The sequence below is a fragment of the Littorina saxatilis genome, linkage group LG1, assembly GCF_037325665.1.
Source record: "Littorina saxatilis isolate snail1 linkage group LG1, US_GU_Lsax_2.0, whole genome shotgun sequence".
Classification (NCBI taxonomy): Eukaryota; Metazoa; Mollusca; class Gastropoda; order Littorinimorpha; family Littorinidae; genus Littorina; species Littorina saxatilis.
This window is the reverse complement of record NC_090245.1, coordinates 89,338,536-89,365,539: the sequence shown is the minus strand read 5'-3', so window position 1 is coordinate 89,365,539 and position 27,004 is coordinate 89,338,536. Positions and strand designations below refer to the sequence as shown.

Here is a 27,004-nt window from a genome sequence, read left to right as displayed (position 1 = left end):
ACAATTCAGATAGCCCAACATTGTACATAAACTTACTCTTTTTTTCCCTTGGATGTTTCCTGAAATTGGTTCTTCCTACGTCATGTAACCAACCAAAAGCAGCACCAAATCTTTTTTTTTTCCCAGACAGACATGAGCACACACACAGAGGTTCATCACACACAAAGACACACAAATAAACACAGAACAAAAAATCATGTAGCTTGATGCATTCCATCATCTTGTCATGAAAATTTCATGTGTAGGAAAAAGATAATGTAAAATCTATATCTATCCATAACAATTACTGCCAATTTACAATCAAAACTAATCAAGTGCATCCAAGCACAGCTATGTTGTCTTAATCAGATAAGTATGTCACATCATCACGGCTCTTCAAATCTCGTTTCAGTGAAAAAATAAATACATAAATATTTACATTGTATTTGTAAGAATTAAATCAAGATTAGAAACAAACTCCTGAACTTACAAACTATGTGTTATCAAAGAAACCTTAACTTAAAAACAAAATTATAAAAACAACAGAACATTATTTTCACTTAATGACTACCAGCACAGAGGCACACCATTACAAACACATTTTTAATAGAATGCCACTAATGAAGATAACAATTACAGATCAAAATTTTGACTCGATTCAAAGAAAATTTGGTAACAGGCAGGATTAACACAACACACACTGACCACACACACACACCGAGATTTATACATGCATGCATGCACGCGCATAAAGATACGCAGACACAGAGAAAAATAATTATAACTTGCATGATTCAACAGTGTAAACTAAAACTAAAAGAGCATTGCACAATCACATAAAATTATTCTACACCAGGATTGCAAATCTGCCTGAATTATAATTCATATTTTGCCTTTTTATGTACTACAAAGACAAACAAAGGGTGTGTGGTGGTTATAAGGTTATACATGTAAGATTAAAGGACGTGTAATAAATAGTTTGAGAAACGGTGCAATGAACCAAACACATTCATGAACTGTGCAAATTGTGACTCCAAGGTAATCCAATCTCGTACAGAAACCTTTTATAATGACATGTAATATTATAGGCACATGATTTTGCATAATGCTTTTCATTTTATCAGAAATGTTTACAATGGCATTGGTACGCAGGTATAAAAATTGTTCACATGATGTATAAACCTATCACTCTTAACTCATTGTCTCCCAGGTACGGATATATCCGTACCCACTCATTTGACTCTTATCTGACCAGATACGGATATATTCGCTCAGACTGTTAGCTTCAGTCGCTTCCTGTAACGTCGATCTAACGCCTGCATTCCAGCGTGTTGATACACTGTTTCTACACCGTTTCTACAATTCTGAGTGACCTGCTGCAGCACAGCTTGTCTCGGCTAAAAAAAACTTGGTCAACACAGATGGGGTATAAAGTGTTAAAGCATAATTCCACTGCAACACACTTCTATAAAAAACGCTCGCGCTGAACCCAAGTACTCTTCAGACTGGCTCGCTCCCCCAGTATGAAAGTTTTTGTCTTGTGCACGTTTAAGACCAAGTGATTGCTCTGTGTGAATTACAGGCATTCCCTTTGCTATATAACTACATTGCATGCGAGCCGAGGATGTGCGTGGTGACTGGCCTTTCTCTTTTATTTGATCACAGTGAAAAATATACTGCCGACCCTCTTCATAACTGGTGAACTGGTGGCCCACGAAGTTCTTTTACTGTCCTGGCTCGCGGATTCTTGCATTTATCACGCCCCAGGTAGTTTTACCAAATTCTTTAATGTAAAGTGAAGGTAAAAGACTAAAACATATGTAAACAAAGGAAACCATAAGAAAAAATACAAATTAATATGAAAAGAATCAAAACACAAAATTGCGACCTCTAAACCACCGCAGTCGCGACCGAGCAACCAATACTTGGTAGAAAATGGGGTACACAAAAAATCAAATTATTCAAACAAAGCCTGGCAAATCGTCTCGCATGCGATACGCATGCTTTTTACGACGCTATATTTCTCGTCACTGTGTGACGCGTTCGGCTGTTCTATCAGCTCAATGGCTGGCTGTTGCTCCGTCTGAATTCGTCCCACCGCCAAGTCGTTTTTGTGGTTTATTTCGCATTTAGGTCCCAGGTAACATTATGAAGTTTTAATACGATCAATCGGACCTATTATCAAGTTAGTGTATCAACTTTTGAACGAACTGCGCCCAGTAGTTTCCCAGCAATAAGCTGTTAAGTCGAGACACACACACACACACACACACACGATTAAAGTCTGTTGAGCCCAAGTACTAGCGTACTCGGGGATAATGTTCAAGTATGATGCAGATGAAGATGAATGCGGTGGTTAAGCGCTGTTAAATTAGCTAGCAACACTTGTCCTGAGAATGCTTTATCATTATTAAGCAGGCATGGGTGTGGTGGAAGTAAGGTGCAAAGATTGAAATAAACACGCCAAGTGTCGCAACTTAATGGGAGATACATTTTGCCGACTGGAAATGAGAATATTCCACGAGGAGGAATAACTGTCAATTTGCACAGCATTTTAATTTTACCATGCCTATAAATACAGTGTATACAGTTTTCCCAATGGCACAGAGAGGAACAGATCCACTACTGCAAGGTTCGACTATCAGACATGGGAATTGTTCGCCGAAAGGCAAATTTCCGCCGAATTATTTTTTTGTTCCACCAAAAAAGCAAGTGTCCGCCGAAAAAAACCATTTTATTGGCAAACTTGGAGCTCAGACGACACCAAATTGCACCATTTGGGTTCTTTGGAGAAACAAAATTCCGGGGGAGGGGGCCTGCCCCCAGACACCCCCAGTAAGGTTTGCGCCATCAGCTTGGCGCTATGTTCAATGACTGAACTCAAACCTGGATTATTTTCTTCTATGATTAAGCTTTATATTGAAATTTTCTGTCTCCATCACCAAGCAGCATTTATTAAGATACAGCCCCCCCCCCCCCCCCCCCCAACATTTTAATGTACAATTTACAATCAGTGTGCATTATTCATGATTTTGTTACAAGTTCAATAGTTTATCAGAACATTCTATAATCTGAAAACAGGGGTAAATAGACAACATTTTCTTCAGGCAAGCAGAAGTATAGAGTGTACACATACACACACGCATCTAATAACTAGAACAAATTAAAAAATACACAAAAGCTGTCTTTTGCCTTTTGGATTGGATAAACAATATCATACAACAGAGAATCTGTCAGTATGCAGTCACTGCACTTACAAATCAAGACTCCAGGTATTAGACAGCTGCAGTCTAGAATATTCTTCAGTAATGGCATCTGTCAAGCTCAGGAGGGTATATCTGAGTAATTAGCCTTAGAACATACGCCCTAATTCAGCAATAGGTGATACCCATACCAGGTTATACGATTTTACATGCCACGATCTGCTGTCACACATTCCAGAGTTCGTATGACTCTCCAACGCTAAAAGTCTTCTTTGGGGAAAATGTATTTAAGAATTTGGCTGTATGTTAATAATTTCTAGTACAACATACAGGCACATGCATATTTGTAAACAGTATATCACAAGGTGCTTTGAATAACAAAACACAGACTTAAAACCTCCCCCAAACATTCTGTATCCTTCTCATTTGGCTCCCCCTCCCGCAAACCAAAGACAACAGAAAAGGCACAAAATCTCTTTCCAAAAGAAACTCTGATTGAGGAAAAAAATGGACTGACTATATTCAGTCAATCCTTTCGTCTATAATAAATCACCAAATTCATCATTTTCACAACTACTGTCACTTTGGAGCGGGGCTTACTCTAACAGGACAATTTTGCCTCACTATTGTCATTGGATGAGGAATGACCCACTCTTTTTACTCAATCATCAAACTCGTCATTTTCATCACTACTTTCATTGTCGGGGGAAGCTTCACGCGTAACACGGTTGATGTTGGCGAGAGTGTTGCGCAGCAGCTGTTGGTGGGAGTCAGTCATGGATGTCGATGTGTCACCGGCTTCATGTGTCACTGGTTTCAAGTTGACACCGTTACGGATGAGTGCAAACATGCTGGCCAGAGGATCGGCTGAAATACAAAGGTCAGTTTTCAGTTTTCTTTCAGCTGCATGGAGGCATTAACAGTTTAACGTCCTGACATTGCTTCAAACAGCACATATCTATTTGAAAGGAATGCAATGGAAGGGAACAGAAGCAGAACTGAGTAACAGCAAAACCCATGTCAAATCAACCTTTGCCACCTGATCTTATCTTGTGGGGGTTGATTCTGAGGTGTTAAAGTTACAAAGAACTCGCGTGACGGGCGCAGTGGCGTGGTGGTAAGACGTCGGCCTCCTAATCGGGAGGTCGTGAGTTCGAATCCCGGTCGCTGCCGCCTGGTGGGTTAAGAGTGGAGATTTTTCCGATTTCCCAGGTCAACTTATGTGCAGACCTGCTAGTGACTTAACCCCCTTTGTGTGTACATGCAAGCACAAGACCAAGTGCGCACGGAAAAGATCCTGTAATCCATGTCAGAGTTCGGTGGGTTATAGAAACACGAAAATACCCAGCATGCCTCCCCCGAAATCGGCGCATGGCTGCCTAAATGGCGGGGTAAAAACGGTCATTCACGTAAAATTCCACTCGTGCAAAAAACATGAGTGAACATGGGAGTCTAAGCCCATGAACAAAGAAGAAGAAGACAAAGAACTCGCAAGCTTCCCAATCCCACCCTTCGAATATCACTAGAAATAGTAGATCTCAAGCGTAACTGTAGACAAGTACCGGCTGGAGAAGTCAAATCAAATACAAATTGAAATTACTGATGTACAATTCTGACAGACACTGTAAGTGAATATTTTCAATAACTGACTGTAGCATACTCACCATCAGCAAGAGGAGTTTCCTTCACAGCTCTCTCACTGGCTGGTTTGAGGCGGTTCCGACCAGATGCGATCGCTTGAAGGTCAAGGCCACCGCCTGAACCGCTCTTTTTGTCTTCTGTGCCCTCTGCCCTCTCGCTGGCTGGTTTGAGGCGGTTCCGACCAGATGAGATCGCGTGAAGGTCAAGGCCACCGCCAGAACTGCTCCCTTTGCCTTCTGTGTTTTCTGAATCTTGAGCCTTCAGCCTGTTCTTGGCATCAGCAAAAGGATTCCCACCCAGAAACAGACCTCCTGATAAAGATGATGATGGAGGGGGTGGAGGTGGAGGTGGGCCCGGTGGGGGAGGAGGAGGGGGAGGGGGAGGAGGAGGGGGAGGCGGTGCAGCAGTAGAAGCAGCAGCAGCAGAGGCAGCTCTGTCTTCTTCTCCCTCGTCCAAGACAGGTTGACCCTTGACGTAGATATCCACACTGATATCCTCCGGCTTCTTCTTGGTCACAGATTTTCTTGGTTTGATCCACGGCTTCTGTTCCTCTTCCTTTCCTTTCACAGTCCCGCCTTTCCCAGCTTTGTTGCTGCCCTGTGAAGGCGTGTCCGCTTTGCCTGTTGCTTTCTGGGGTTGACGAGGGGAACGAATGCTGGTATCCATGTTGAGTGACTGCATACTGCCGCTCATGCTGCCAGACATGCGGCGTTTGCTGGGGCGTTGGTAGCGAGGTGGTTTGATGGCAACCGGGGCTGGGTATTTCTGTTTATACCACAGAATGAACGAGTTTACATTAGTTCGACAAGGACAAGTTTACCGCAAAAAAACACCCAACCAAGATCTAGGTTAATCCTGGATAAGAACATCGACCAAAATCATAAACTAACAACTAACGAACTGAAGGAATTAAAAGTGTGCCTATTTTGTCACACCCAGGAACAAACACATCTGAATGTACAACATGGTAATGAAGTGACAGGCTCTAACTAAATGCTTCAGAGATAAAGTCTGCTTAAAAAAAGAGATAAATGAAAAAGGTCTCGTGAGACAGTCAAACATTTACAAACAAGAAAAAAAATAGAAAACCAAGAAACCTCAAGCAAAACACTATGCACAGTAATCCACAGTTAACAAAGAACATTAGAAATACAGTGTAAAAAGGTACTTGCCATTTTAAAAGTCTTGAGGCGTTCCATAGTTCTCCTTCTCTCCTCTTCTATGAAGTCTCTCTTCCTGAACTGTTCTGATTTCTGTCCTTCCCGTTTCTGAAAAATCCCACAAAACACAACGCGTTATGTCTCACGCATTCCTTCTTTGCCACTACTAAAGCAAACGTGTGCAAGATTGTACGTTACACGCTTTGATGCCGAAATACATTATTTTGATCATGCATTTATTTCTGAAAATGTTTACCTTCCTCCGAAAGCGGCGTATGGCTGCCTAAATGGCGGGGTAAAAACGGTCATACACGTAAAAGCCGTGGGACTTTCAGCTCATGAACGAACAAACAAACAAACAAACATACATTCAGTCACTACCTTAAACACTCATGATTTCAGTATTCATTTCAAGTGATCACGAACGTAGAAAAATGGGTATCAAAGTGTTGTCTGGGAATTGAACAAACACACAAAACAAAAACACAAACTAAAATAATGCAAAACTTGAATAATTAAGTTTTAAAATGAAGTTCACAAACTTCAAGCTAGCAGCATCTTGAAGTTTCCAAACTAAAAAATCTTAATTTTCGTTAAAGAACCTCAAGTGACAAAACTAAATAAATTAATGACACAAGGCAAAAATCATTGAACGCACAATCTGTATGGAATGATGCATGCGGAATCGTTCAGCCTCCTCTTCTTTCTTCTGTTCCTTCCCAACGTGCTTCTGTTCCAAGGTTGTCTGAAAAAAGAATCCATTTCAAATCCTTAAATGCACAGAGCAAAGATTAGGTCATGAGCTTCACATACACGAAACTAAAAGGGACTATGAATCTTAAAATTAAATCTCAGTTGTGTGTCAGAGAACATTATTTTCCGTTGCTCACAAGCATCAGATTGATAAGTTTCATTTGTCTCGGAAGTGCAGCTGCACAATGGCAATAATTCTTTGACACTGAATCTTCTGAATTGCTACAAGATGATATTTCATGGACATTTTTATCAACAGGGTCAAATCCGGTGCAACCGGAAGCGTCCTGCCTGAACGTAAGTAAACTCAAAGTAAACTTTGATTTAGTTAATATACTTACCATTACTCACATACTGAATTCCCTCCCAACCTGCCCCGCATATTGTGTTTAAACAGGGATCGCGTTTACCGGTAATTTCCGGTATTTTACCGGTTAAGATTCGCCAATACCGGAAAAAAAAGTGGATGTCGGTCAGACGTACCGATTGTTATTTGGTTTGACCGGTAAAAAAAAGTAGTAATTACAAAAATCGTTTGTCAGTACGAGGGGAGAGACAGAGACAGAGAGAGAGAGAGAGAGACTCAGACTCAGACTCAGAACTTTATTACAAAAGGAGAGAGAGAGAGAGAGAGATTTGGATGGCTTGTTGTGACAGCGCTACAATGTTGCGATTATGTCTCCATTGATGACACTTGATGTCAAGGTGTCAAACATGACGTCAAAAATAACAAGGAGGCGAGCTCCGAAATGTCTTTCAGTACGATTGTGCCAGATCTAAAGTATTTGCTAGCAGATTATTTGAGCAATGTAGGTGGTCAGGGAGCGGAGAAATCTTTCTTGTCGCCGAGAAAAAGATCTACACACACAGACATCAGACATCATACTTTTCGCGCCATTTCTTTCGGTTCCCGGTCCATCGTAAAATCTTTCAGTTTATGAGAAACTGAAAGACAATAAGGGACGGCGTCTAACTATAGCCGACATAGCATCATACCGGGAAATCACGTACTCACACCAGCTTAGATCTTTGTCTACATACAGTTGATTATTGTGAGGCGAAAGTGAAACTGTAACAGTAAGTAACTAGTGAGTAAGTCTTCCAGTTGCGTGATTACTATTTGCTTTCCTATTTTATTTCGGAAGTCTCTCTCTCTCTCTCTCTCTCTCTCTCTCTCTCTCTCTCTCTCTCTCTCTCTCTCTCACAGCGGCTGCTGATGTGTCACTGTCAAGTTGTGCGACAGTTTCTTTGAGGGGTGGGGGGGGGGGGGGGAGAGAAAAAATATCGGCATATCACTGACATTGATAAACATTGATTTAATGTATTGTAAGTCATTGTTTGTCTTTTACTGGTTGCCTTGGCAAACTTACCGATTTTCGTGAGAGCCTTGTAGCCAGCTCATGACGTCATACCGGTTTGAAAAATACCTAGCGCGATCACTGTTAAAGGGGTATGTGTTTCAGAACGGAATGAGTGTCACCGGTGTATGTCCGGCGCATGTGCAGGACACCGGTAGGGGAGGTAACTACCAAGAACCATGCCTTATATGGTGTAGAGTTTTATTTTCAAGAGTTACCTCCCGTGTTCTTTCTTTCTTTCTTTCTTTATTTGGTGTTTAACGTCGTTTTCAACCTCCCGTGTTACCACGGATGAGTGCTTCAATACCTTAGCAACAAAATGAAGTTATTGCTATCTATGTGAGTTGGGTAAGAATATGTAATTAAATGTAAGGTACTGAGTTTAAGCATGTATACATATAGCTCCAATGGGCATCACATTCTTTTCGTGTTTGTGTTAGGCTATTGAAACAAACATCTTTTGATGCTGACATCACTTTCTTTCTGCATCATTGAAATCTTTGGTACATTATATACTCTTGCCATCTTTTGAGCCTAAACAAGCACGACAAAGGATATGTTTTCATTTTCTCATTATTACTTGCCTGTCTGTCAACATTACAGACCAAAAGGTTGAAATCGTAGTGATTGTTTTGAGTTAAGAGTGTTACATCATTCCATAAAGCAACTATTGTTGTTTATACTGATCCTTGAAGCAATCCCAAAACTCACCTTCTTGGTGCGAATTCGAGCTCTCTGTCTGTGCAATGCTGCCAGCTTGCTGCGAAACTGCGTCATCTCGGGGTCATCTGATGCACGGGGTGTCTGAGATCTGACCATCTCATCCTCGTCACTCAGCTCGTCTGTGTCCTCCACTGCATCGTGAAAAACAATGCTCTCCTCTTCCAGATCTGGGCAACAGAAAATCATTGCGATTTATTTTATTTTATCAAACACTTTATACTTTCCATATAAGGAAGCAGAGGCAGATGATTTGGAGACTGAAGTTTGTGAGCATTGAGGATCACGATTTTTAGCCGCATATGATATGATGTTCTGTTTTGTTTGTACTCGTACTGCTCTGAATTTCTCTCTGAGACCATCCAAAGCAACTGTAGTCACGTACCTCAATAATGCCCACTTTGCTTTCGGTTTTAGTCACGTACCTCAATAATGCCCACTTTGCTTTCAGTCATTAAGCTTTTATTCGGTAGTTGTTTTGGTGTTATATTCATGTTCTAAAAAACAAACTGACCATACAACATTTTGTCTAATTAACTAGTTATTGTAGACATTATTGTTACTTGTAACTCACGTAAAAGTACAAATGTTGCTGGGGCCACATGGCATCCTACCCCCACCCTCAATCATTGCTCTACAGCTTGGTATTTTCATGGTGCAATATACTTTTTAAGTTAGGCACTATGCCTCTGTCGACATTATAAGATGTTTGATGGGTTGTTGACAGACCAGCTTTTTTGTCGGTCCGAGGTAGTGAGAAAATAAGTGCACAATCAACACAGGGAGCCATGCTTTGAAACACGAGTTCCGTTTTGATAACCACACAAGTTCCGTTTTGATAACCACTGGCAATCAAAGCTGGCGTGTGAAAGCAACTTTGTGTTTTTGAGTTCATAAAATGTTGGGATGAATATGTCAGGTTTGAGGATGCACAGTTCTGTAGGTTCATCTCGGTATTCTACCCCCTCGGCTTTCAGTTGTAAATATTAAGCTTAGTGATCGAATGTGGAAGCTACGTTGGGTCAAAGGTCACAGAAGATTTGCGTCGTGCAGCGAAGGAAAGAATCGTGATCTTGTTTCCGACTCAGTGCCTCTTTGTTTTTCATTAGACCTGTCATTCTGCTTGCTCGGCTTTGTTAGATGTTTGCATATCTTGTTGCTATTTTCTTTGCTTTTATTATTATTTCTTATTTGCGCTTCTTGTGCACGGGTCAAAATGTAAACTTGACGTTCGTGTTTCTCCGAACGTCTGTGTATCGAAACACAGATACACGCACTCCATGACTTTGTACGAAGACAAAACATATCGGTAGGTTTCATTTGTTTGTGATGAATTTATGAGCTTTCATGAAGTAGTTTTGTTTTTTGTTTACTTTTGCCAGTTCGTTTTTGGAACTTTGCAAAGCAGTGTCGTGTCGTCTGTTTAGGTCTGGGGAAACGCCAATGAAAAGAGCCGAAGAATCCCCGAGCGTTTCTATTGGGTTTGCTTTTGATTATCCATGTATAACCTGCTTCCTGCAACTATGGTAACCGGGGATTTATTGCATGGGGAACATGAGATTTATTTCCCAGGTGCTTGTGAATGAAAACTCGTGAAAATGACGACAAGAACCTTTATCTATCTTGCAATAAGGCAGCTTATCAACAACATGCTCACCACTGATTTGCCGAGATCTGTTCTGTATTTTTGCCTGGATCAGCAGTTCCTTCTGATGGATGATGTCCATCTCTGTTTGCATGATGCGACACTGCCAGCTATACACCCGTTTCTCCAGTCTTTCCAGTTCTTGGTGTATGTCGCTGCTCTCAGCTAAAAACCCAATCTGTAACCAAAGCAATAAATGATTGAATAAAGACCAAAGAGAAAGGAGATATTAACAGTCTCCTGCTTTAAAAATGTACATGTATACATATTGCTTCTCTCCAGTAGCAGTCATCTACAGTGGAGTCCAGCTATAACGAACCTGGGTATAACAAAATCCCGCTTTTAACGAACTGCCATTGATTTCCCGGCAGACAGCCTTCTATTTCTTACTTGTTACTTTCCGGCTACAACAAACCTTTTGAACTCATTTGCATAATGAACCCCTCTTATAACAAACATGTTTTCATCGTCCCAGAGCCGTTTTGTCTCTAAAAGTCACAAGGCTACAACGAACTGATGTCAATAATTGTCTCCAAAGACAAAAATACACAAACACAAGTGCACATCGCGTGCTGAACGAACTCTGAACAAACAGCGGGAGGTGCACGGAACAGCCACTGCCGCTGTGTTTTCACTATTCCAATCAGCTGCTAAGCTATGACTGTGCTCTAAAAAGTCACAAGGCTACAACGATCTGCGATCTGCTCTGCGTGTGAGGCAGATCAAAGGCAGGTCCATTGTGATAGCTGGGTGGCCTTGTTTATAGAGGCATGGTACTCTTCCGCCGATCGGCGGAAATCCGCCGAAAACGAAAATAAAAAAAAAATAAAAAAAAATCCGCCCATTAACTTGAGATTATTATTTTTTCTTACTCAAGCCTTGTTATCTTTCACTTATATCCCTCTCAGCTTCAAGGAGAGGGCACTAAACACATTTGAATTAGTAAAAAGTCGTCAGCTTCAGGGGGCAACGCCCCCTGATCCCCACAAAGGGCGCTGCCCCTTGAACCCGCCAGCTGAAACTGCCATTCCTTCAATACCATGCCTGTAGACACTGACCTTCTTCCCAGGGGTCATTGACCCAGTTTTAGCTATGAGAGGTGGTTCCCCTTTCTGAGAGAGGAAACACTTCCTGCACCCCCGTCACCGAGGAGTTTAACCTATGGGGAGTTTAACCTATGGGGCGGTCTCTTTGATGTTTTAGAGGAAACTTGGCCAGGGTAGTACATGCACCAGAACTGGTGGACACCATGAAATCGGAGATTGATCAGAATGTACATGTACATGCTTTTACACGACTTTTTAGATTTTACTTATAAAATTGTGACAGTAAAGTGAACATTTGAACTATGCCTCTATGGATTATATTATGAAGCTGTTGAAAACATGCAGAGATTGTACTCTCCAAGGAAAGATCGATGGGACGATCATTTGAAGGTGAGTGGGAAAACTTGTCTTAATGCCATTTAGGGTTGAAAACTCTACAGCGAATTACTGATATAACGAACTAAAACGTATCTCCCTTGAGATTCGTTGTACCCGGACTCCACTGTATATATATATATAAAAAAAACAGCAGCGAGAAGTTCTTCATCATTGAGCCCCTTTTCGTTAACTGGACATGTATTTCACAAGAAAATGACCAGTTACTATACAACACCTCAAGGTGTTAAAAATGAAGCTGCAAATACAATGTACTAGAATAACTTATGTCTTCTAAAATTCAGGACTAGACACAGAATGACAGATATATTACAGAAAGAACCTATGTGTCCTCCTCCAAAGCAAACATGCATAAATATGCAACCATCCACAGATGCAGCTAAACCACAACTCACCTCTTCTTTAACTTTGTCTCTTTCTTGAATAAACTGCTTCCGTTTGTTTTGTAGAAGTTGTGTGTGTTCTCCATGCAAACCAATCTTTAGTCTGAATAACCAAAACAGAGAACAAAATCTGGATTGAATTCTGTTTTTCTTACACAACACACCCTGGAGGTAAAGAAAGAAGAAAACAACAACTAAACTTGCACCCAAATTTGACCCCCCAAAAAACAACCAAACAGTTTTGGCTTGTTGGTGATACATGTACATGTATACATAATTTTTTAAATTTTTTTGTGGTGGGCATTTTTGTAGCTTTCCATAGTTGTCCTTGTCATTTGAATGGAATATTCATATACTGTATAACATCCAACAAAAAGTTCTCAGACAGTTTTCCTGTACGTCATGTTTTAAACAGACAAATCCTCACAAACAAGGAGGGTCACTTACCTCAGTACACGGTCCGCTGCCACCAGTTCAAAGGCGTTCTTTCCAAACCTGTGTCTGTCTTCTTCCATCTTTTCCAGCAAACCTGCAAAACACAAATGGGCAGTATCTTGAATTAGTGATCCATGCTTTGATGGCCTTGACATTCTGAAGAGTCATCGAAAGAAAGTGACAGCATAAAAGATAAACAGTCCTGCACCAATTCTGCCCTGCAATTTCTCAATGCAATCGTTCTAGTGTAATAAGAGCATTAAATAATGGCACCCATTTAATGAACCAAAAGAAGAGATGGTTCTACCAAAAAAATAGATGCTTTCACCAAAAGAAAAGATGGCTTGAGTGACAAAGAATTAAAGTACCAAAAACAAATTTGATCCGCCAAAAGAATTGCTGTCTGAACAAAAAATAAAATAAACTGGCAAAAGCAAATATACTCAGGCAAAAGAAAATATAATCAGGCAAAAGATTGACTACTTCAGGCAAAAGATTGACTACTTCAGGCAAAAGATTGACTACTTCAGGCAAAAGAAAATATAGTTTCAAAAGTGTTTCAGTGGGCAACGTCACCAGCTGAGTCGCTGAAGACTGGGAACACGATCTTCGTGGGATCTTCAACCCTGGAAAAGGAGCTCAAGACTGCCATTCGAGAGACCGAAGAAAAGGTTGAATCATCGTCCTGGGCTGACTTCGAGGAGTATGCCACATGTCGGAGGTCGGTGTGGAAGATTACGATCGACGAAAACAATCAGTTTTTCTGCAACTGTCCGGAGTTCCTCAAGTGCTACGTGTGTCATCATTCCATGGGCATGGAGATTCGTCTGGAGGTGACCAACCCCCCTGCCCAGGCCAAGACAATCCCAATCGGCCAGAAGCGAAAGCGCGGACGCCCAAAGCTGTCGGGACCAGCGCTTATCAGGCAGTAAACACTCTGATCTCAACTGCCCTGTACACTGATTTTATCATTATGATTATGATATGGAGTGACACTATTTTGTCTCTGAAAGTACACTAAACTTTATATTTTTTGCTGACAGTAGCTATTTTGTTGTTGAAATAATTCGGTTTTTTGTTGAGAATTCTTTTGCAAGTCTCATTTCTTTTTTTGGTAGAATCAATCGTTTTTTTGCTAGAAGCATCTATTTTGAGGGTGGAAACATCCGATTTTTTGTTGGAATATCTTTTGCTTACTAAGCAATTCTTTTGGTGAAAGCATCTATTCTTTTGGTGATTTAATTTATTGCCTTAAATAATTAAAAAAAATTCTATTAAAATAATCTACTGTTACGTTGTTCTGCATGATTGTTTCATTATAGACTGTGTAGGTAAAATACAATATTTACCTCTGTAGACATCCATAGTCTGTGAGTAATATGTAATGTAGAGTTCTTGTATGACATCAAGCGCTTGTTCGTGTTGCTGCTTCCACTCTGTGAATGCTCGCTTTCCTTCGTCCTTGACCCGTTGACCTACATCTGGGTTCTGTAGTATATCCTTGGCTGCCTGCAGCTTTTTCAAGGCCATCTGAAACATTAAATAGAGTGTACAGGTTTGTTTATGTCATATTGAAAACGGCATGTTTGTTCACATAACTGTAAAAAATCTATTCCAAATATACACCCTCACAAGATCTGCATCATGTACAGAGGTGAAACAATTAAATCTCTAAGGTGGCTGGCTTCTTCCCTGCAGTGATGTTTCCTTCAACATTACATTACAAACAGCATGCATGACAGCACATCAGGTTAAGGCATAGTGTCTTAAAACACACTCATAAAACAACCAACAATAAAAATTACATCTATCACACACATTTGGCTGATCAATTAATTCACTACTAATTACGTTTCAAAAGTCACCTCCCCTTTCTGAAAATACTGAACAACTGGATTCTTGCCATACCCAACAGAAAAACAGAAACTTACCTCGCGCAGATCCAGAAATGGCTGAAGCTCCCAGTTGTAGAACTGCGCCAGGGCATCCAGGAGTTTGTTCAAGGCCACGTCCTCTCTGGTGTAGGCCTCGGCCACGTCCTGCATAGTAACACACTGATCCCGCTCAAACCCAACGTTCCTCAGCTCTTCCTCTGCATTCCTGATCTCCTCCTGTAGGCCTTGTTTCTTCAGTTCCCCCATGCTCTCAAAGTACTCTGTGGTGTCCGGCTCCTCATACAGGGTCGCCATCAAGAGAGTCTCTTTGCAGGTTTCCAGGGCCAGGTTGAAGTACTTTTCCAGAGCTTCGCAGATCCTGTCGATGTTTTTGGGCGCTTTGGGTGAGTAGAAGATGGCCCATACCCCTTTGGGTGGGTCATGGAGGTGAGGAAAGTAGGGGTCAAGTTCTGGATGAATGAGCCGGAACACCTGGTGAATTCCTTTCAGCTCCTGTACTGTAAAAGCTGCTGAGCGACAGGAGCAGTCATCGATGTCGCGTGCCACCCGGCTCCGCAATCTACAGGTTACGGCAATCTTGTGTTCCACATCATGCCATGACACCAGGAACGACAGTCTGGGAGGAGTGGTCTCATCCTTGAAGGCGTTCTCCTTCACCGCCACCCATCCATCCAAGGAGTCCATCCTTTCCACTTCCACCATTGTAAGAAGATGTATGCACACTGCTCGTGCCAATAATTTCGTGTTCAATTTTGCAATGAACTTGTTTCAAGTCTTCTCTGTAAATCCACGTAAGCTTTTTTGTTTACTTTAGCTTGGTTTTACTAATTCACATCTTGGAAAGCCATTCCTGAAAATTAGAAAGAAAACAAGGCGCAAAATTGAATAACACTCAACTGAACACTCTAACTTAAGTCTGACAACATAAAAGAAAACATCTTTTCGGTCACTTTTCTGCCAGTTCTGAACAGAAACGAAAGGCCTAGCAATCAGTAACACAACATGTACATGACATCATGTATATATATATATACAACACAATAAAAAGTCCAAAACCAAACCAGAATGTCGCATCTTTTTAAAATCCAAATTTTTGGCCCGCAGGCCTTCTTCAAAGGTACACAGACCAAGCGTCTATAGTTACAACACAGCAAATCAGATAAATATATCTGTTGCCAGCCAAAGAATTGACAGTAATGAAGATCACAATAAACACTACTCCTTTATTTTTTTTAGAGCTGTGTAAATATGAATTAAGCTCCTCTGGATTTGTAAACTGATAAATTCATTAAATGACACAAAACAGTTTATTACCTACTATAGCTGTTCTGTAATTGGTGGGACATGTTGATGTTTAATTAGTGTGTACATGTATTTGTACACAACTGACAGTAGGATATTGGATCGAGGGTGTCCCATGCTCAATGGTGTGTTGCGCAAACGGAGTTATTTCACGCTCTTGATGTCACATGCCTCTTATCACATCATATGCTACTGCGGCAAGGCCGAAACTATCTGCGTGATACGATCATATGTTACTTCTTTACATGAGTCACGACAGCGTTGAAATATAGTCTACTCAAAATGTTGGTCGTCTGTCAACATTTGAGTTATTTCAAGAAAACCAAACCCGATTAAATGTACATTTCTTTCTTTTGAAGACAGCATACTATTCGCATGGCCAAAAAGGCAACGTCAGAACAATGAAAGATGACGAAAGTGAAAGTCCCAGAAGCTGTCTACAATCAACTATACCTCTCAAATGGCAACAAACATCATCCCAAAAACAATAAGACAATAAAACCATAATCGAGAAAAACTACAAATTACGAAAGATATAAGTTTGTACCCATAAACACAGCCTGTTGCTTGGACTGGAAGACATAGTCTTGCCTTGCTCGCCCTCACCATGCCTGAAAGTCGGTCAATGTCGTAAAAGAAAACAAATGGTTAAACTCAAGATCGTCTCTAGTGTTGAAATTTGAATGTACTGCATTGACGTATAACTTATGTAAAAAGACAACCACTACCTATAACTCAATGCAAACTGCACTTAAAACAGCAAGAAGCTTTTGTTTTGAAAACATCAATGTCGCAATGAACGACCCATTTACGGTAATCACATGAAGAGGACTCAAAGTTTATTCAAGACTGACACGCAACACTAGAAATCGTGATATTCCAATAACAAGCAAAAGCTTCTTCAACGGCAATTTGTGTAAGACAAAAAAGGGCTGCCAATGCTATCCAGTTCAAAAGAAAAACCAGCATCGAAAAGTTTGGAAAACCAAGAGCAGCCGACACCAAAAATGAAAGTAATGTCAGGGGAGGCAACTAGATAAACAAACCCAGCTTGCTTTAGCTCATTTTTAGCAGACGAGGAACAAGTCAAACAAGAGGTGAGACGAACCAACAGCGATTAACTAAACTTACAGTGAACATTCCCGTGTTTAACTGGTCCCTGCGTCCTTTGAACTGTTTATGTACCAAACAGCATAGCAGACAGCATAGTCACATCACCGTGCAAACTGTCAAAAGGCAAAGTAGGCAGATTATGCTAAGCAGGCAATAGACTCTGACTGGACGTTTGACCCATACTTTGTGTTTGCTTTTACTTTGTGTTTGCTTTTTGTTTTTATACTTGCTTTTTGTAATGTACAGTTGGTTTATATGCGTGTGTGCATGTGTGAGTGTGTGTGTGATATATTAATACAAGAATTGGGGTTTTGTAATCTGGAAAGATTTAGCAGTTAATTCTACATTTTATGACCAAAGTTACTCTTTTTTTAACAGGAACAGCTGCCTGCTGGTGCAAGCAGTGGATTTTGGTCCAGTCTCACAGCTTCATTCTGGCGACCACAAACATGGACATAGAAGCAGACAAGCGGGAGGCTGTAGTGTTTGCATCGTCACTTGTGCAGCAAGTCAATCGTGAAGATGTTGCAAATATGGTGCAAGTGCAGCGAGGAATGTGAGTTTGGCTTGCTGTGTGTGTGTGAACTAGCTTTCATGAAATTTATGAAGCAGACATATATATATTATACAGATCTATACATGTATACAACTGCACATTCATGTTTTGATAGATAAATGTTGCATAGCAGTTCAATTTAAGTAGGCTTGAGAACCGACACTCATGACTAGTTCTAGGAAGAGAGGTTCCTTTTGATTTGGAGAATGGACAAGTTGTTCAAAGATAAATACATGTTTTTATATTAATTGAAATGCAAAGAACTATATCATCATATGGTCTTTCTTTTTTTACAGAAAGGTTTATGGAGATCAATTTTAGAATATGAACGACTTGTATCTCAGCAATAGCATGTAGTGTATCATGAACCAGTGGTCGAAGCAAGAGATGCGGTTTGCTGGATCAGGTGCCAGCACTGTTGATGTTAAGCAGGGTTTTGTTACAGACACAGACTGACAAACACACACATTGACACAAGTTTGTAACTAAGGCATACACTGTGATATATATAAATATACACACTCACATCCGACACCATCACCAACAGTGATGATCACAAGCTTGATCTAATAAAAATTTCATTGTCAAAAAAAAAAGTCAGGGGTAAGGTGGGGTAGAATTTTGTTTGTTTAATGTCTGTGTGTTGTCTGTTTGTGTCTGTTATTTGTGTTGTCTGTTTGTGTTGTTTGTTTGCGTTGTTGTTAATCATGTTACATGAATTTTTTTTTCTTCTGTGCTTTTGTGCTTTGCTCAGGCTGCAGAGGTTTGAGAAGACCAATGAGATGCTGATCAATTTCAACCAGCTGTCTGGCACTCGCTACGAGGCGTCAGTGAAGGAGTTCCAGGGCCACACACTACTACTGTCTGACATGAAGAAAGACCTGGACTCCATCTTCAAACGCATCAGGTTTGCATTTTATTTTTAATTTGTGACAGAAAATTCACTGTGACGGATGATAAAAAGCCAGGGGATGGAATGGTAGGTGTGAGATAATACGTGAGGGAGGGGAGAGGGTGCAGTAGTGTGTTTGTGTGTGTGTGTGTGTGTGTGTGTGCGTGCGTGTGTGAGTGTGTGTGTGTGTCTTTGCAATCATATGTGATGATATTGGTGCTAAAACAGCCTGTGTACGAGGTGTCTGAGAGCACCACTGTACAGAGGGATTCTGCGGGCATCGCAGCAAAAAAAAAAAAGGGACATTTTTCTCGGACTTGCGAGGCAGATGCCAGACACTAACATTTGGTCTCCGGACTGAAAAATAATTTTGTTAACTGTTGTTCGTCCTTCGTTTAAAGAAAAAAAGATGATCAAAGACTCATGGTTTGCTTGAATGTCTGGTCTGATGGGTCGGAAGGTTCATGGTGAAGCCTATTTGGGCCAGTAATCCTCTCCCGCATGCAGGGCACACATGGGGAGATTTACCATTTGAGGTACTGGCTGCTCTTGCTTTGTGGAGTGAACGCTTTTGCTCTGCAACAGCAGTTCTTTTGTCTTCAGCTATCTCGGCACCAGAACGAGTCGGACTGCGCCAGTTGGGTCTGTTGTGGGTTTTAAACTTCCTGTGCCTCAATACCTTATAAAAAATATAAAATTTGGAAATGGTCAAATGATTTTGTGCTGGAAGTGTACACACAGTTGTAGAGTGATCTGTGACAGCTGGTTTTCAGATGGTAGAGTAGTCAGAATGCTGTTATTGCATTGTTCTTCTTCTTTCATGGGCTACAACTCCCAAGCACACTTTAATTTTTACAAGTGGAACTTTATGTGTATGACTGTTCTTCAATCTCTTGCCATTAAGGCGGTCATGCTCTGTTTCCAAGGGTTGAGTGCTCAAGCGAAAACTATTATTTGCAGGGTTTTGAAGCAGAGGCTCAGCAAATCTTACCCAGACGCTTTTGCTGGTGAGTCTCTTTTACTGGGTCAGTGTATGTGTGTGTGTGTGTGTGTGTGTGTGTGTGTGTGTGTGTGTGTGTGTGTGTGTGCCTCTGTGTGTGTGTGGGTGTGTGTGTAAATGAACATTAATAGATCAACACACACACACACAGACTCTGAGAACAAGGAATCATGCATATAAACATGAATTAAATTACATCCTTTACCCAACTCACAAATAGCAATTAACTCTAGTTCAGTGCTGGTAACGCTGTACGCGTCCCCTTGGTAACAAGGAAGGCGCCTCTAAAAAAAGAGTGACAGAGACCCGTAAGGGTGTCAAAGCCAGCCCGGAAACGAGGCCCCTTCCGTATGCGTGCGCATAAGCCGCCATCTTATCATTCTCAACTCAGCGCCCAACAGGACTGGTCGCTTTACTGTACGCTCCGACTGTTTTCAGTCTTGTTGCTTGGTCTTCTGACTTTGGCTTCTACCCCTTGGTCTGCCGCCTAGCTGGGTCTGCATCCTTGCCGTTATTGGGTGAGAGATTTCTTGTTTTTGTAACTTTGGCGACATATTGTCGCATGTTTGTGAACTTATGAAATTTTCTTGAAGAAATATTTTTTCGTGAGTTTGCTTTACCATGGCGGATAGCGTCAAGCCTAAGACTAGTTCGAGACAGGCTTCGGCTACTACTTCTCCTACTGCTAGTTTAGCTTCGTCTAAGTCTTCTTCTAGAAGGGAGAGTGCTGGAAAGGCCGCTTCTTCTTCTGGGTCGGGGATTGATAAATGTCCGAAAGTTGTTGACAAAACTTCGTCCGCCATTTTGTCCGTTGAAAAGGACAAGGTCACGCCTTGTGACAAAAATGTTTCGAATGTGGATAAACATGCTTTGTTGTCGGGGGCCCCTGGCGATTCAGGGTTTTTGCCCTCCGATATTGCGTCTTTGCTTCTGACTATTAGTTCACAGGTTTCGACTTTGGCCGCAGATTTGACGGCGACGAAAGCAGAGTTACGTTCTTCCGTTTCAGCTTCCTCTCTCGCAGGTGCAGCTGTGGCTGCTACTTCGGTGGTCCGGGCTGAGGTTCATGCGTCGCAGCAGGGCGATGGACGTCTTGTGCCCTCGTTGTCTGAGCATGGGCTCTTTGAAGGTATGTCCTCACCACATGGTGCCGGGTTCTCCGGTGCCAGTGGTGTGCAAAAACAGGAGCGAGTAGACCGTGTTCGCGGCGAAAGCACCGAAACCCCCGCCGTTAATCCGCATCGAGCGCTTTCGGTAGAGGCTAGGAGCCCTGTTGTTCGTAGGGATTTGTCATACCACTCTCACTCAGAGTCGGGTCGATCATTTCCCCTTCCGCCCTGGGGGCAGGAAGATGATGGTGTCTCCGGAGCTGACCAGGAGAGTCTCTCTGGGGTTCACCTGCCTGACTGCGATGGCGAGCAGGCTGAAGAGATGGATGAGGGTGCTTCCACGGCTGTGGATGACACCCAACTTAATGTGCCGTTTAAGCTGTCGAGCGCAGTGTCGTCGGCAGCTGAGACGGCTTTTAAGTACTTTCCGGAAGGGGTGGTGCGAAGCAAGCAGAGACTTCCACCACCGCTGTCCGCCTTTGACGACTTTCGGTCCTCCAAGAGTCCGAAGGATCAGTTCCGGTTTCGGGAGTCGTCATCGGTTGCTTATGTCTTGGCACATGTGTTCAAGGGAAGGAATACTCCTGCGGTGCCGTTGTTGGCTCAACACGGAGAGGCACCAGAGGATGTGTTGCCTTGGTTGGCTAAAGCGGGGGAGAGGGCTGTTTCTGGGATTCAGAAACTTAGGCTCACCCCTCGTCCTATCAGTTTGGTCGAGACGTTTGCTTTGCCCTCTACTGTGCTTCCGGTTTCCCCGGAATTGGCTTCTTTGAGGGAGGATGGCTACGGCAACAACAGAGTTGTCCCGTATTCCGAAGCCTCTCTTTTGGCTTTGGAGGAAGCAGGGAGAGCTCAGCTTGAGCTGGCCTCAGTGTCAGAATCGTTGCAGCGGGCCCTTTCTAGGTCTATTGCTTCGTCGTTGGACCCGTTTGAATTTCGTTTTGAAGCGTCTGCACTTGATGTGAGTACTCTTTTTGCCACGCTGGCGAAGGTCACTAGAGAACAGATGGTGATCTCTGCTAACCTTTATGCGCATGCCGTGCATTCAAGAAGGACAGCGTTCTTGACAGGTTCTAGGATTACCAACAAATCCACGATTGAGAGTTTAAAGGTTTCTCCTTTCTCGGAAGGGTCCCTGTTGGGTCAGGCATCTCTTGATGCGCTGCAGAGGGAGACCCAGGACGCTAGGGACCTAGCTATAGCCCGTCTCGCTTCTCACGGGTTTTCGAAGCCCCAGAACAAACCACACACGCAGTCACAGTCCTCTGCCAAGCCTCAGACTGCTTCGTCTGGTGGTGGCAAGACTCACAAACAATCCTTTGCTTCTTCGAGTAGGGGTCGCGGTGCTCCGTACCCGAAGAGGGGCCAATCTTTTGGCGCCTCTAGGGGGTCGGGGCGTAAGCCTCACCCCCAATGAAGCTCCCCCGAGCAGGCTATCCCGGTAGCCCCCGCACTGGTTGTAGCGGGCGGCCCGTCCAGGGCCCTCACTTCCTGGCTGCAGCTGGTGGACAGCAAGTGGGTTACTGGGATAGTTCGTTCGGGGTTCCGACTTCTCTGGTCAGGAGAAAAAGCACCTCTGACCAGGATAATCCCGCCATGCAAACCTCCAAGAGATCCAGAGGCGAGAGCCGCAGTTCAAGGAGAGGTTTCAGCCCTTCTTTTGAAAGGGGCGATAGAGGAGGTATTGGACCTTCGGTCCCCGGGGTTTTACGGCAGACTTTTCGTTGTGCCAAAAGCCTCGGGGGCTTGGAGACCGGTGCTGGATCTATCTACTCTGAACAAGTATCTCCGAACTGTGAAGTTCACTATGGAGACGCCGACCTCTGTGCGAGAGGCACTTCGCCCAGGCGATTGGGCGACCTCAGTGGACCTCACAGATGCATACTTTCATGTCTTGATGCATGTAACAGACAGAAAGTGGTTGCGCTTCCGCTGGGGCGAAAAGGCATATCAGTTCAGGGCTCTCCCGTTTGGCCTTTCTCTCGCACCATGGATCTTCACCATCGTGGTGCGACAACTTTGCTCTCTGCTGAGAAAGGAGGGCATTCGTCTGCGAGCCTACTTGGACGACTGGCTGATCCTCAATCAGGACAGGGATCTGTGCCATGTTCATACTCGCAAGGTCCTCAGGCAGGCCGCTCAGCTCGGATTCTCCGTAAACCTGGGCAAGTCGGAACTGATTCCATCACAGAATTTCACTTACTTAGGGATGGAGTTCGACACTCTCAGTTGGACTGTCCGCCCGTCTCAGAAGAGGGTGTCCAAGCTTCAAGACTTGCTTCGTGCGCTTCACGGAGAGAATCTGGCCAGTGTACGGGTTTTGACATCGGTACTTGGCCAGATGGAGTCTATGGCTACTCTTATCCCACTGGGCAGGGTGCACAAAAGGCCTTTTCAGGCTGCCCTTCAGTCTCGGTGGGATCAGTCAACCCAGGGTTGGGACACTCAGGTTTCGCTGGAGACCTGGTTTTTCGAGACCACGCAGGTCTGGCTCCTCCCCTGGGTTTTACAGGGAGTTCCGATAGTTTGCCCGTCTCCAGAGAACGAGCTTTTCACCGATGCTTCTCTGATGGGGTGGGGAGCTCACCTGGGGGAGCATGTGGCGTCGGGGGTGTGGGACTTGTCTCAACCTTCACGTCACATCAACGCGCTGGAGTTGGAGGCTGTTTCGTTGGCGCTCCAAGCTTTTCTGCCTTTCGTTCAGAACAGTCATGTCAGACTGCACACCGACAACATGACAGTTGCGGCTTATGTGAACAGGCAGGGCGGAACGAGATCCCGCAGTCTCTCAGACAGGGCGTGCCTCATTCTAAAGTGGTGCGTTTCGCATCACATTCTGCTGTCAGCCATCTTTCTGAAGGGAAGCTTGAACGTCCTGGCGGACGCACTGAGCAGGGGGGACAAGGTGGTCCATTCAGAGTGGACCCTGTCTCATCAGTCCCTGCACCGACTTTGGGTACAGATACAGAAGCCGCAAATCGACTTGTTTGCGACTCGTTATTCAGCGAGGCTTCCTCTGTTTGTTTCCCCCTTCCCGGATCCTCTGGCGTGGGGCGTGAACGCTCTGGAAATGGACTGGTCCAATCTGACAGCTTACGCCTTCCCTCCGTTTTGTCTGTTGGGCAAAGTTCTCAGGAAGGTCGACTTGGAGAGACCAGCGCTGGTTCTGGTTGCCCCATTTTGGCCAAGCCAGCACTGGTTCCCGGACTTGCTGCGACTGGCGGTTCGACCGCCTATCCCCATCGCAGTAAGAAAGGGAGAACTCTTGCAACCCAGGTCAGGCATTCATCACGAGAACCCTCAGGCGTTAAACCTTCACGGTTGGATACTGTCAGAAGCTCTTTGCTTAAGGCAGGGGCCTCTTCGGCCACGGTAGACTTTGTGAATCATGCTCATAGGAAGTCGACCAGTTCGGTCTACTCGTCTCACTGGGCCTCCTGGGTTAAATGGTGTGAGCTGAACAGAGTTAAGCCCTTGGCACCTAGGTCTATGCAGGTAGCCAATCATTTGGCTTGGCTAGCAGGGCAGGGGGGGTCAGCATCTTCCCTTCGTGTGCGAAGGTCCGCTATTTCTTCAACGTTACGACAACTGGGTCATAAGATTTCTCTTGATGGGGTCATCTCCAGCGTTATTAAGGGTGCCTCTCTTAAGGCCGCGCGCGAGAAATCTCCTCTCCCTGCCTGGGATTTGTTACTTGTTTTGCGTTACTTGGCTTCTAACGAGTTCAAACCTATTCATTCAGCCAGTTTGGTTAATCTGACGCGCAAGGCAGTTTTTCTTACTTTGCTTGCTACATCTCGTAGAGGTAGTGAAGTTCATGCCTTTTCCGGCTTAGCTAAGGATATCTCAACCGGAAAAGATGGTTCTATTTCGCTCAAATTCAGGCCAGAGTTTTTAGCTAAAAATCAGAAACCGGGCCATATTTCGCCTGTCATTAACATTCCGGCCTTGAGCAACATTCTTGCTCCTGGAGACCCAGACATCGTTAACTGTCCGGTTAGAACGCTTAGCAGTTACCTGTCTCGAACTCAGTCCATTCGTTCTGAAAGTCAAAAATTGCTTTTCATTTCGCTTAATACGGCAAGGAGTAAAGACATCGCGAAAGTGACTTTAACCAAGTGGGTCTCCACGTTGATCAGGCATGCTTACGCCTGGTGGCATATTCAGTCTGGCGAAGTTAGGGCTGTTCTTCCCATGACTTCAGCAAGGACTCATGAGGCTAGGGCGTGGGCCTCCTCGGTGGCTGTGCTCCGTTCAGGCCGCTTGGCCGAAGTTTTGGAGGCAGCCTATTGGAGATCTGAGGATGTTTTCGTGAACTATTACCTCAGGGACATCTCCTCTCTGCGTCAGGATGGCAGTTTTGCGCTACCTGCCATGGTAGCCGCAGGACAAGTCATTCTTCATTGAATTTTGGTAAGTCCCGCCACCTATAGTAGCAATCTGCTATTTGTGAGTTGGGTAAAGGATGTAATTTAATTTCAAATTTTAGAAATAAATTTTCATTTAATTAATACTTACCCAACTCACAACGTTTATTCCCTCCCACCTCCCCGCTGTGGTTGGTACTGGGGTCTAAAAAAGAGTGAGTTGGGCTTCGTTTCGAATGATAAGATGGCGGCTTATGCGCACGCATACGGAAGGGGCCTCGTTTCCGGGCTGGCTTTGACACCCTTACGGGTCTCTGTCACTCTTTTTTTAGAGGCGCCTTCCTTGTTACCAAGGGGACGCGTACAGCGTTACCAGCACTGAACTAGAGTTAATTGCTATTTGTGAGTTGGGTAAGTATTAATTAAATGAAAATTTATTTCTAAAATTTGAAATGAATATTTAACTGTGCCTACGAGAGTGATTATTCATTATAGGTACAGGGAACTGCTACTATTTCGCTTTTCACTAAATTGCGTGGGATCATGTAGCCACAGGAAATAACCATGTTTTATTTTAAAATGCAAGAACACAGTTGAAGACCTTAAAAATGATATTGTTTAAAAAAAATAAAAAAAATAAAAAGGGTTAAGCTTCAGTGACTGTTGTCCCAAATGATGAGTCCTCCTGCTATCCTAACCTGCAATTATACCTTCCTGTGTTGCAAGCAGCGTGCAGCAGCGTCATAGTGATGGAGGACGAAGAAGTAGAAGAAGAGGAAGATGTCAGCAAAGCATCCAGCCAGCCCTCAACTCGCACATCGACTGCTCAGCCAACTGCACGCAAAGCATCCAGCACCTCTCGCAGCAAACCGTCAGATGCTGACGGCAGTGCCAGCAAGACGAGAATTGCTCAGCCACAGAAAACAAAGTCATCGTCGAGGAGCCGAGAGGGGGGTGTTGGACACTCCGTACAGAGGTCCAGCAGGCCGAGACCGGAAGGGAGAGAGTCGACCAGCCTGAAGTCTGCTGCCCCTCGTACTTCTAGTCCTTCCGCTAGTCAGGCCAAGCCAAAGCCTCTGTGATTCTAGTTAGCTCTTGATGATGCTGTGGTTAATTTTGCTGTTATGAATGGTTTTCAGGTTAAGTGTGTAAGAAATGTTTCTCTGTAAAACATTTGTGAGAAAGAGAGGCAAGGACATGTTAAAAAGGTTTTATTGCTTGGGTATACTTTGCCCAGGGCCTAGCTCAGTTGGTAGAGCATTGGACTTGTGATATGTGGGTCACAGGTTCAAATCCACACCCAGATGAACACAGGTCAACTTTATGTGCAGAATCAGATACGCTATCCATGTCCCACCCCTATGTCACCCCTGTGGCACAGAAAAGATTTGAGTAATTCTGCCAAAAGTGCAGGTGGCTCATTGCACCAAACCCTTTCGCTGCCAATCAAAGCTTCCTGACTGCCAGGGAATATTGGAGTTCGGGGTGTAATAATTCACAAAAAATTCTAGCTCCAAACTGGCAGTAGGTAGGAAAGTAAAACCTATGTTATTTTTAAAGGAAATTCAACCAAGAATCTGTTTTTAGTATCTAATCATGGAAATAATGCACAAGTGCAGGACGGGTATACCCGTCCTAAGGCAGTCAAGGGGTTCAGGCACACACCTGGGTAGCTCGATTCTGGGCGGGGATATAGCTCAGTTGGTAGCGCGCTGGATTTGTATTTCAGTTGGCCGCTATCAGCGCGAGTTCGATCCCAGGTACATACAGAGAGAGAGAAATAGTGTGTGTGTGTGTGTGTGTGTGTGTGTGTGTATACATGTGCAAGTACATGGAGCAGAAGCTCCTGTTTGTTTTTGGTGTAGGAAGACTAAAAATGCTGAGATAAACAATTCCTCTATTGTGCGATTTTGTGTGTGACGAGAACACCTATTTGTGCTCTTCTGAAAGAAAGTCAGCAGTTGTTCATGTTGTACAGCTGTACATTGTTTTTGTTGTTTGTTAGATGCATAAAAGTGTAAAGTGTATTACAAAAACAAACCCAAAAAATC

General features: G+C 43.5%; 2 protein-coding genes across 4 annotated transcripts; one reads left to right on the top strand and one right to left on the bottom strand.

Moving 5' to 3' along the window:
- Window positions 1-194: 194 nt before the first annotated feature.
- Window positions 195-16,591, bottom strand: LOC138983333 (junction-mediating and -regulatory protein-like). The gene is made up of 11 exons (XM_070356740.1): window positions 16,464-16,591; window positions 14,651-15,464; window positions 14,069-14,249; window positions 12,732-12,813; window positions 12,297-12,387; window positions 10,472-10,637; window positions 8,806-8,984; window positions 6,642-6,728; window positions 5,996-6,091; window positions 4,847-5,588; window positions 195-4,049 (listed from the first exon to the last, which is right to left on the bottom strand). The coding sequence occupies exons 2-11, from the start codon at window positions 15,314-15,316 to the stop codon at window positions 3,844-3,846; spliced, it is 2,496 nt and encodes an 831-aa protein (XP_070212841.1). The 5' UTR covers window positions 15,317-15,464; window positions 16,464-16,591; the 3' UTR covers window positions 195-3,843.
- On the top strand, window positions 15,294-27,004 carry LOC138983413 (kxDL motif-containing protein 1-like). 3 transcript variants are annotated; one of them, XM_070356759.1, is made up of 5 exons: window positions 15,294-15,317; window positions 17,408-17,585; window positions 18,340-18,492; window positions 19,438-19,484; window positions 25,680-27,004. In XM_070356759.1, the coding sequence occupies exons 2-5, from the start codon at window positions 17,479-17,481 to the stop codon at window positions 26,033-26,035; spliced, it is 663 nt and encodes a 220-aa protein (XP_070212860.1). In that variant the 5' UTR covers window positions 15,294-15,317; window positions 17,408-17,478; the 3' UTR covers window positions 26,036-27,004. The 3 variants fall into 3 exon arrangements, with proteins under 3 accessions (XP_070212860.1, XP_070212861.1, XP_070212859.1); XM_070356760.1 differs by lacking the exon at window positions 15,294-15,317 and adding an exon at window positions 16,724-17,013 and having other exon boundaries at window positions 25,683-27,004; XM_070356758.1 differs by lacking the exon at window positions 15,294-15,317 and adding an exon at window positions 16,724-17,013.